Genomic DNA, 11,227 nt, shown 5'->3' with positions numbered 1-11,227 from the left:
CAAACCCAACCCACCAACCAGAGCTAACAGGCACACCCGTCCGAAGGAGCTCCCGGGATTTTAAAGGTGTTTACCATGAGCAGCTCTCAGGTCGCCGTGCGCTGAGCTCCGCTCGGCCGCCGCGATGGAGCCGGAGCCGCAGCCGGCCCGCCGCCTCAGCGGGAAATGGCGGGAAGGCGGCCGCGCGCGGGGCACCCGGGAACGACCAAACGAGACCGACGCGGCCGGACCGTCCCTGCTGACCCCGGTGTGAACGTGTTTATTTCACGCTGCGGTCGCGGGTCGCTTTACAGAAACATCTCATGCTAGACCCCGCGCGGGTCGAAGACGGAGGGGAACACGTGTATTCAAACGTAACTATTAAATAACCTGTACACAAAACTTCAGTCTGTTACCCTGAAAGCACGAGGGCCGAGCCCCAGCACGGCCACAGCGGCGCTGCCACCTCACCCTCAGGTGTCTTTAAGCCTCGACCCCCGCGGCCGGACCGGGCCGGCCCCGCTCGTGCCCCAGCGCCCGGACCCCCCATTCAGCCGCGCTCCAGGCCGGGCCGGGCGCCTGCTCCTGGACGGCTCCGGGTCCCTATCCGTGTCCAGTCCCGGGCCTGAGGGTCCGCGGAGGCCGCCCCCAGCCGGGGTACTGCTCGCCGTGCCCGGCGAGAGTCCGAGAGCCTGCCATCCTCTCCCCACCGCCCTGCCCCCAGCGGAGAAACGCCCCCCGCCTGCGTCCCGCCGCGGCTCGGCTGGGCTCGGCCCGCAGAGGCAGCAGCAGCCGGCTGTCCCGGCGGTCACAGGTCACGGCTGTCCTCCCGCTTGACGCCGTCGGCCGCCGCCTTCAGCTTCTTGTTCTGGTGGGTCTTGACGTGCTTGGCCAGGTGGTCACTGCGCATGAAGCGCTTCCCGCACTCGGGGCAGACGAAGCGCTTCTCGCCCGTGTGAGTCCGCAGGTGCCGCTGCAGCTCGTCGGAGCGGGTGAAGCTCTTCCCGCAGAAGAGCCCGTTGCAGACGAAGGGCCGCTCGCCCGTGTGCCAGCCCAGGTGCGCCTTCAGGTGCGAGGTCTTGCCGTACACCTTGCCGCAGCCGGGGATGTGGCAGATGTGCTGCTTCTTCTTGCCCGGCTCCGCCTCAGGGGCGCTGCCCGCGGCCGACTGGCAGTTGGGGCAGCGGCAGCGGCGGCACCTCCTGGCCGTTGCCGCCAGGGGAGACTTGGTCTGCAGCAGGGCGGCGATCTGCGTCTGGTACTGAGCGAAGTCCGAGTGCCCTAGCACCAGGCTCCGCGGCAGCGCCGCCGCTGCGGGGAAGCGGTGGCCGCAGCCGCCCGGGGCGCTGGCCTGCTGGATGCTCCACCAGGGGATGTCCTCGGGCGGCGGGTTAGGCGACAGCTGCCGGCAGGGCTGGGCGGGCGGAAGCAGGTTGGAGTACCCGGGCGGCAGGGCGGCCTGGGCGGCGTAGGGGACGTAGGCGGGCGGGCAGCTGGACGGCAGGGCGGCCATGGAGGAGGGCAGCATCTTGACGGGGGAGAACTCGTAGGGATAGGAGGGGTCCGCCGGGGGGGTGAGGGGCAGTTCGTGAGAACCCCCGAAGGAAGGTTGCAGGTGGTTCTTCTGAGGGGTCAACCCCAAGCTGGGATGCGGCGGCGGCAGCCCTCCCGGGGAGTGCGCTGGCATCTCGCCGCTCCACGGGTGGAAGATCCTAGAGGGGGATCCCAGCGTCGGGTCGTAGGAAACCGGCAGGAAATCCGAGGGCGCTGCGCCCGGCTGCCCGATTCGGCTACAAGTAGCGGCCAGAAGAGCCAGGGGGGAGTGCTTGGCCAAGTCTGGGGAGGCGCTGGGGGTGCGGTCCTGCGCAGGAACGGGAGGAAGGGGAGAAGGGAAGGAGGGAAGAGAGCGCGTTACTCGCCGCCCGCAGGCACCGGCCTGCGAGAAACTTCCCGCACCACTGCCCGTGCGCGGCTGGGACCGGCCCGCCGCTCCCCGCACGGCCGGTAAACTTTCCGAAAACAATGCGCACCCAGAGGGCAGGACGTGCCCGGCCCCCCCGCTCCGCCCAGAGACCGGTCCCGCCCGCGGCCAGTGCTGCCGGCCCCGCCGCCGCTCCTGGGCCGGGGAAGCAGCCGCTGCGGGCAGGAAGGCAGCCCCCGCGCCCCCCACACCCCTTGCCACGGAGCGCTGCCTGGAGTTCGTAACGGGCTGCTGGCGGGAGAGGAAGTTACAAGCCCGAGAAGCCCGAGCCCGGCCTCCTACCACCGCGGGGGTCCCCACCTACCTCTCCGGGCCGCTCGCCGGGATAAGCCCCGGGAGGGAGGCGGCTGACGCCAGCTGCCCCCGCGCAATGCGGGTCACAACCGTGGGACTCGGCGCAGTTCGAGGAACACCGGGTGCGGTACTGACCTGGAGGAAAGCCTGGAGGGAGTCGTTCCGGAGGACAGCCACCGCGGCCATGGCTACTGCGCCCGGGGCGAAGGGAAGGCGCCGGGGCACTGCCGAGGCATGAGGACGCCGAGGGGAAGACGAGAAGCTGCCCAGTTTCCTTCTCTCTCCCCCTCTCTCCCTTTCCTTCTGATCTCTTCGCCTCCGTGCGCGTCCCACCCCCCCGCGCTGCGCGATCTCCGCGGACTGTCTGACTGCGCCAGGATCACCTCCAAGAATTTGATAAGGACTTTGCCGGGCCGCCAACCAGTCAGAGGGAAGATTTATGGCTTTGAAGTTTGCCGCTACCCAATCATCAAAGAATAGCGGCTCTTTCAGAAGCGAAAGCAAATCCTTTGAATCCACAAAGCTCCTATGGTGTGTTTGTTGGTCTGGATAAAAGAACTGATTATTAGGGGGGATGGGAAGGGAGGAGATAAAGGCGGGACAATTAATGAAGTAATCACTATGTGGGAAATGTATATACACAAATAATTGGATTTTCTTGATCAAAGGACCCCTTACCGCCTAGAGACCCTCGCGTTGGATGTGCAAGACACTGGATCCCCCCCTCCCTTTTTTTTTTTTTTTTTTTTTTTTTTTGCAATTAAATTTGTGGCAGAGCCCTAAAGTGACAACGCGTCTTTGTTATCGCTTGAGGAATCTGCCTCCGGATTCCTCTGATAGTGTTTAAAGACTGAAGGTAACATAGCACAGCGAGTTCACCTGGTAGGGGCTGGTAGATCCCAGCCGTAAAACTTCCCCGGAGTAATTGTCGGTGGTTCCTCCCCGCTCCCTCCCTCCGCCCGCCCTTCCCCCGAGGCTGAGGGGTATGCCCTCGATATGACTCGGCAAATAACCGCGCATTTTCTCCTCTGGTAGCTGGATTTGTTTCACTTCGCTCAGCCGGCATTGCCCCCTTGTTACCGGGAGCCCCCGCCTGGCGCGGGGCCAGGCCAGGCGCCCAGCCGGGCCCGGGGAGGAGCAGCGGGCTGCCACCAGCAGCAAGCGCTCTCTCAGACAGACACACCGACAAACCGGGCAGCCGGGAAACAGAAAGGAAAAGTTTCCTCTTCCCTAGCGAGAGCCGGGTCTGAGACCCAATTTCTTTAAATGAAGACCGGAGTCTCTCTTGGCGGGCCTGCCGAGCCGGCCTGTCTTGCGCCGGTGGGGAGTGGAAATCGGGGTGGCCCCTCGGGAGCGAACGCTGCTACTGGGTCTCTGCCTCCCCTGCTCTCTCACCTCCTGCCCTAAAGACAAAGCCGGCCCCAAGCGCTTTGTTACTTCATCCCGCACCTTTCGGCCTCTGTCTATACGTCTCTATACGCATGTGTGTATGAAGGATCTAACCTGCCTTGCGGTCGACCATGTGTGAGGCTACTGACCCTCTAACCAGCACCAGGCACATCTGGGTCACAGCTTGCCGCCACCGCGGGCTGCTGAGCTCAGTGGGCCGCAGAGCTGGCGGGCCCCCTCGCATGTGCCGCCCAGCAAGGGGCAGGCGGGGCCCCGCGCCTCTCCGCGGGCCCGCTCAGCTCCGCGCTCCGCCGGGGGCCCTGGAAACGGGCTCCTCTCCTCCCCGCTTCCCCATCTGCTCCGAGGCCATCGCAAACGCCGGCCTGTTTGGCCAGGTACCAAACCAGGACGTTCATCTCCGTCTTGAGGAGGTGAGGGTACCCTTTTGGGCAGATGCCGGCTGGCTCTGGTCCTCCGGAGCTGTTTGCACAGGTAACTCGATCCTCCCCGCAGTCGCTGGGTTCAATTGTATTCGCACCGCCACTGAAGTCTCTTTAAACGCCAGCACACAGAGATCTTTATCTGCCTTTCCTGTGGAAACAATCACTGTCCGCTCAAAGACTTTCAAGAGTTGTAGGGCTTGAATTAGATCGGTTTCTTTGAAGGGATTAAAGTGCCAAGTCCTCTCCCACGGCTCCATATTGAGTCCTGGGGAGAAATAAAAGCTCGACCCCATGTAACACTACGCAGCAGCCGTATCAAGCTCTTCCCATGTGCCAGGTAACCACTTTACCAGGTTGGCAACAGGAAGACAAGGGTCCCGCATCCAGCGCTTTTACAACGCACTGATGCATCGAGGCAAGGTTCGCCGCTGCTGCAGGACCCCGTGGCCCGGCAGCAGCTCCCGCAAGGGCGTGAGGTTGCGGGCGATAGAGCTCCCCATCCGCCTGCACGAGTGCGGGGCTCGCGGGGTTCGGCACCTCCATCCAACACACACGAACACCTCCCAGTACCGCCGATGAGCGATCCGCAGACTGCGCCGCGTCAACACGGGACATGGCGGCTAACGGAGAACCACAGCGAGCCCCGGCCGCCAGCGCGGCCGGGAGGACACGCACACGGGCATTGCCCCGCGCACCCCCGCCCGCAGCCGTCGGGTGCCCCTCGCTCACTGCCAAGCTCCACCGCGCCACTAGACCCGCATCGGGGCAGGACCGCACTTGTTGTCCCCTCGAGTCTAAGCTGTAGCTGGGGCAGCCGGAGCCGAGGGGGAACCCCACGTGGGGAGCCCGACCCGCACCTCTGCTTCCTGGAGGAGCAAGAACTCGCTAGACGAGCGAAACGGCGGCGCTCGCGCTTGCGTTGTCCCTAAACCTCTGTATCCCCAAACTTATGTCAAGCCCAGAGATATGCGAGATGCCCGATTTAACCCCTACCTCGATTTTTGTTAATTCGTTTTACCTAGTAATTGCCAGATGAATACTCAGAACAATGTTTCTAAACGAAATGAGAGGGGATAGGTAGGTCAGAAGATACTGCACACTCCGACGTTCCCTCCATTCTCTAAAGTACGGTATTTCCCCAAATATCTCGACGAACCAAAATGATTTGACAAGTTGCAAAAGAGTTAGTGGAAAACTGGATAAGTTTCTATACAGTTGCCACACTACAAATGCCATAAATCTGCATCCAAGAAAGTACATTACTTAAAAATCGAGAATAAATTCCCATTTCTGGAAGAAACCAATGGGCTGAAAAATGAAACGTTGCAGTCATAATTTTCTGTACAAATAATTAGTGTTCAAACTCGGAGCATTTCAGTCTCCTGAAATGTATTCTTAATGAAGTGATGTTCAGAGCTGTCATTAAAAATGCAGGGCTGGAAGATCAAAGTACAATATTTATTTTAGAAATTTGTTTCAGTTATCAGGAGATACAGGTATCAAGGCCAAGTGTCAATTCAGTTACACAAAGCACGATTTCCATGAGAAATGGGCTGCCGCTACGTCCTAGTGCAAAGCACAGGGACACCAGAGATGAGTTGCAGCGCGGGAGGAGGCGCGGCGCCGGGGGGCTGGGGGCTGCTCCCGGCGCCGCAGCCGGGCCAGGGGCAGCTCGGAGAGCGGCTGGAAAGCACAGCCCTGCGTGGAGCTCCGGCCCGCAGAGCAAGGGGCCGGGCCCGACCGGCGGGGCTGTAGGGGCCGGAGCAGCTCTCGGGCCCAGCAGGGAGGCAGCGGCAGCGCCGTCGGCAGCACGGCGGCCCGGACGCAAAGAGCCGGAGCCTGAACTGCTCCAGCCACGGGGCTGAGGCGCAAGGGGCTCCCAGAGCCCCGCTGCCTCCATGGGACCCTGCCTGCTACGGCGGGCGGGGAGACCCCTACCGCCCCCGGGGTCAGAGGGGCTCAGGCTGCACTGGGCTGGATGGCTACCGTCGATTTAAACACAGTAGATGTAAATCACGAGTAACCATCACCGTTTCTTAGACAGGCGTCTTAAAAATCAGGATTTTTTCAGATTACGGTATCCCAGAGTGGCAGGGCTCTGTGGACCTTGGTTTGAATGCAGGTAGCATACCTGGAATAACAGCTGCTTGCATGCCAGTGGTACCCTCCGTGGTTTCTGCTGTGCCTCTGACTTCAGGGCCCCAAGTACCTCATCCTGGAGCCTACCCCAAAACCTGTCCCAGTGACGACTCACACTGCTACAGCCAGGTCCTCTCATGACATTCACAGTCCCTTCAAAGTCATTTGCAGTCACCTGCATTGACCCCCCCACTCCATGAACAACCCCAGAAGCCTGGATGGGCTCTGGCCACCTGCCTGTCCGCAGCCTGGGGTTCCTGGCTTGCTTTCCATTAAATACTGTTCTTTAGCAATTGTGACAATGAAACAGAGACAGGGTCATTTTAAAGTGAACAGCTGCATTAACATTCAGCCAAGCCTCCTAGTCAAGCTGTCCATAAGAGGTGGCAAAATTTAAACCTGAAAAAGCTTTAATAAGCTTGCTCCAGAAGGCAGTGTCTTCACACCATCTCTTATTTTTTTCTGGTTTAAAGATGTACTAACAGAAACCACCCATCCACAAATCAAGAAGTTTCACCAGAAGGTAAATTACCCTAGGTATACAGCTTTGGGCATGTGTGGATACACTGCCAACAGTTCTGAATTATATGCCATTAATACTATTTTTACTTACTTCAGCATATTCACATTTTTACAGTATGACTGGCATAAGATGAGGAATAACCAGTTCACACAGTGTAATTCGAACATCAGTAGATGAAAATAAAAACCATTAAAAACTGCTATGGTATCTCCTGCTATTTTTCTGTGCTTTAGGGAAAACCACAAAATTCTAGACAAGAGTGGCACATGTTAAGGCATATTTAGGATTTAAAGGCTTGCCTCAACATTTCCCAGTGTAGGTGTGGATTTGACAAAGATTAATAGAGGATATCCCAAACTTCTGAAAGCTGAGCTGCCCTTTATGAGAAGTACAAGTTTTATGCCTCACAAAGTTTAATGCCTCACAAACCTGTTGTCAAAGTTTTCAATATCTTAATGTATTCATCTTCTGCTCCATCCTTGGCTGGCCCTTTGTGACTCTTTCTCCTGTCTTGGGGAACACTGGTGAACATTTTTGGATATACTTACTTCCCTTGCTTCCGTATTTTAAAAAATAATCAGACTCTTAATCATAACAATACTGAAAGTGTTATTCTTGGCTCTAATTCGAATGCCTGGGACACTTTTAGTTCAAGATGGTAATTTCAAATTCTCTGGAAATGCCTTCTGCCTCTGGCATACATGGCTGCATTTTCGTCACAGCTCTAACAGCTAGAAATGGACTTCTACAAAACAGAAAGCAAGCCAAGACTCTGGTGAGCAGCTGAAAAGGATGTGCTGTGTGCATGTTCTCTCCTTTGGGGAAACACTAGGTAAAAAAAAACCTCTGTATTTTTGATGGAACGCATTTGTTTGGGGAAGGCTGGATGGGAATCTTTAATTTTATAACTACAGATATAGTTATACTTTTATAACTACATATAGCTATTTTTTTTTACATTACAATTATTATAGAATGAAAAGGTAATTACATTATTATTTGCTTCCTCTTAACTACAGAGAGTATATTATCTAAAAATCTGGTCTCATGATAAGTAATTTTAGTTACTTAGTATACTTAACGACAAATTAAAAAGCTGTCTGTGTCTATACTGTGTTAGAACTGGAAACAGCATAAAGTTTATCCAGAAAGATCATTGTTTAATCTACACATAAATACTGGATGATCACATGGCTGCCACATTGCTATTGATTTGGCTGAGTGGATTAATCCAACACTAAAAATACACCTGTTATTTAACAAACTCATGCTGTAATTTTAGAGCCTTTTGGTAGAGAAAACAGTAAGTATTTTCTAATGCCAGTACTTTTCAATATTTCAAGAAGCACTTTTGAAATAACCTACTCTTCAAGGACTACTGAACAAAAACATATAAAAATGTCCACAATCTTTATTATATAAGGCAAGTGCTCTATATAAACACTTTAACAGCTCTACTTTACTGGGGAAAAAAAATACAGATATGAAGAAAAAGCCTAATAGTTGCATTGTGAGGGTCAAAACAGGGATACAGATATAGTACATGACTGGCATGAAAGGTATGTCAGGAAAGAGACACTGTCTTCACACTATGGGAGAGAATCGGAAGACCCTCTCTGTATAATACTTTCAAGGCAGATTTTTCCAGTTACACATACATATTAGTGAAAGGCAGCCTATAAACTATGACATAGGTGAGTGCCCCCAACGGGGGAGAGTTTTTGAACAGGACCTAGAAAAACTAGATTTCTAAATTGAGGTGTTTGTTTTTTTTTAAATGCCAGTCTTCTTGACTGCCACCTGAGGCTCAGGATCCTGTGAAAGATTGGGGAAAACTTAAATTACAATTCTGAAATGCTTATCTCTCCCTAGCTGAACACTGCTCTCATAGACTGGCAGAAAAGTCTTCTCAGGAAAGCAGTGTACAGTATGTTTTTGTGTCATTTCATAAACTGATGCCTTAAGTGGTGCAGAATAATACATAAATAGTCAAATGCCTAAATTACATTAACTACTCAAATATAAATTTCCCTCCAATTCTGAAAATTAAAATACCATCAATAAAATTATTTCAAATGTATTTCAAATACACAATATTTTTATTATGCTTTCCGTCTTCACAGAACTATAAAAAGGCGAAGTCACTCTAACCATACTCTTATATGCCAGAGTCAGCTAGCCCCCTTCTTTACAAGGGTCATATGACCCTTGCCATACACAGAGCTGCTCCAGGCTTAAAAACAGGATCTCCTTGCCTCAGTTCTGCACACACATTATGAGGCTGCTCCTCACCAAACACTTAAACAACCTACCCCAGCTCAGCTGAAACCTCAGGAGTACTGGCTGAGGCATGTACCTTCTGCTGGCTGGCTGGCCATGCCAATCAAAGCAAACAACCCTAATCTGAGAATAAATCACCTTTCACTTCAGTCTTCCATCAGCTCCTGTTGCTCAGGGACAAACAGCCTGACCAGCTGTTTGAGAAGCCAGGGCAAGATGAGGAGAAAGGATATTCTCCTCAAAGATGTGTGTATCAGCATGGCCGTGACTCATGAACCAGTCTAATAAACAGTATAATTTTCCTCACACTTCTGGAAGCTCTGAGACAGAGGGAAAAAAAAGATACTATCTTCAGAGGGTTAAATTTTTTGGCTTTTCTCCCTCAGTAAATCTCACATTCCTATTTTCCTACTACATGAAGAAAACTTGCATATTCTACTGGCATTGAGCTGAGAGAATCACATATTACATATGAAATAAAGAAGAGTACATGGTAAGACACAGATACTGCAACAAAGTGGACTTGTATTAGTCTAAATTACCTAATTCTTATGCCTGGAAATAAGAATGAGACTACGATGCTGCAGTGCTGGCACTCCTATGCCCAAATGATATAGAAATCTGCAACTGAAAACCACTGACTGCTTCTTAGGAGGTCACACTAAACCACAAAGAACTATTTTCCAATTTTTTTGCCTTAAAAAGAAGCTTGGGGAAAAATCCAAATGCCAAGTCATGCAATTTAATCTGTAATCAGACTAACTTTATAAAATGCTGCCATTCTTATCAATGCACAAGAGTATGGGGCTGAAAAATAATATTCTCTCAAGATTGTTACAGAAGGCAGTGGAGTAGATGCCCAGAAAAACTGAATTGGGCTTATGATTTACTACTTTTTTCTACTTCCATTGCTCCACAAGCTAAGTGTACTTGGCACACGGAGTGATTCAAAAGAAGCTGCTCTGTAGTGCCAGTGATTCTCTTTAATGAGATACAGTTATCAGTTGATTTATGAATTTCTGCTGCCTGTTCTCATTAAGGGTAAGGTAATTTGCATTCTAGAAGTAAGACTGTTTACAAGAGAACACAGTAATCAAAATCCCTCTAAATCAAGTTTTAGAAATGTACACAGCGAGGCTAGAGGTAGTTCTAGCAATGTGCATAACTTCATCCACTAAACTCTATAGCAAAGACTCAAGAGAAGGTGTTGCATCTCCGGTTTTATCTAGTTTTCCAAATTAGTATAGCATTCATCTCAGGAATTTAATATGGGAAGAGACAAAATGAACTTTCTGCTTGAGCCTTCTGATACCCTGGTGATCTCCTCCTCCTGGGAGATCCTATGCTGTTAATTTAGATACCACATGCCCCACTGGTCATCAATTCAACTGTTGCTCTCTATGTTGCAGCCTTCACAGGCTCTTGATCACACTGCCTATAAAACCAATAATTTCCTCTACCTACTGTTGCTCTACCAGTCTGACAAGCTCCAGCTGATCAGTGTTTTCTTTTAAATACTTAGAAATAGCACAATCTAGTCTGCTTTGTTCTTTCTTTTGGTATATACTTCTTCATTTTTAGCCATATTTGCAGTGCTCCAAAGTAAAGCATCAACAACTGGAAGACAGCAGAGGAAGAATGTAGGAAAAACAGAGCTACACAGACTCTGAACTAACACCGGTCAGATGTCTGAATATAAGCCAACATTTTGGGAGGAGTCAGAAGCAAAAGCCTAACCATCTAGGTGGAGAGAAAAGGTAAGCTCTAAGCATACAGCACATCAGTGCTGAGACTGACTATAGAAGCTAAGAATGAGCATGGAATTACATGTTAATGCTGGCAACACTGATTATGGGAATACCAAGATGAATGGAGCAGCTCAGCCTGAGCAATTGATTGAAGCTGTTTTCATCTCTGTGGGGTGTTCTTCAACATTTCGCTCTATGCAGCCATATACAGCCACCTCTGACACTCAACTCATACATACATCAAACCTAGATAAGGCGTGGAAACTTCATCTCCCCTTCCCTGCTCTCTCCTGCCACCAACCAGAAAAGCAACTACACTGTTTCCCTTTCTTCTTTTTGTAAACTGTCAACTTGCCAAGTTTACCAGTGACAGAGTATGTAAGGATATACCAGCCAGGTGTGAGAGGAATATTCAGGATATTTTCTGAGTAACAGGAGTGCAGCTGCCAAG

The 11,227-nt window shown here is 52.0% G+C and overlaps 1 protein-coding gene across 1 annotated transcript; it reads right to left on the bottom strand.

Moving 5' to 3' along the window:
• Nucleotides 1–787: 787 nt before the first annotated feature.
• SP5 (Sp5 transcription factor) lies at nucleotides 788–2,566 on the bottom strand. The gene is made up of 2 exons (XM_041403614.1): nucleotides 2,390–2,566; nucleotides 788–1,840 (listed from the first exon to the last, which is right to left on the bottom strand). The coding sequence occupies exons 1-2, from the start codon at nucleotides 2,438–2,440 to the stop codon at nucleotides 788–790; spliced, it is 1,104 nt and encodes a 367-aa protein (XP_041259548.1). The 5' UTR covers nucleotides 2,441–2,566.
• Nucleotides 2,567–11,227: the final 8,661 nt, after the last annotated feature.

Source organism: Onychostruthus taczanowskii, unplaced genomic scaffold (assembly GCF_017590055.1).
Source record: "Onychostruthus taczanowskii isolate IOZ18803 unplaced genomic scaffold, ASM1759005v1 scaffold20, whole genome shotgun sequence".
NCBI lineage: Eukaryota > Metazoa > Chordata > Aves > Passeriformes > Passeridae > Onychostruthus > Onychostruthus taczanowskii.
The sequence above is the reverse complement of the archived record's forward strand: the minus strand, read 5'-3'. Positions and strand labels throughout refer to the sequence as shown.

What these genes read in the sequence shown, in the direction of transcription:
- SP5 (XM_041403614.1), bottom strand. Translation starts at nt 2,440, where the DNA reads ATGGCCGCGGTGGCTGTCCTCCGGAACGACTCCCTCCAGGCTTTCCTC. An exon ending in CCCTCCAGGCTTTCCTCCAG is followed by an intron (nt 1,841 to 2,389) that starts GTCAGTACCGCA and finishes GTTCCTGCGCAG; the next exon opens with GACCGCACCCCCAGCGCCTC.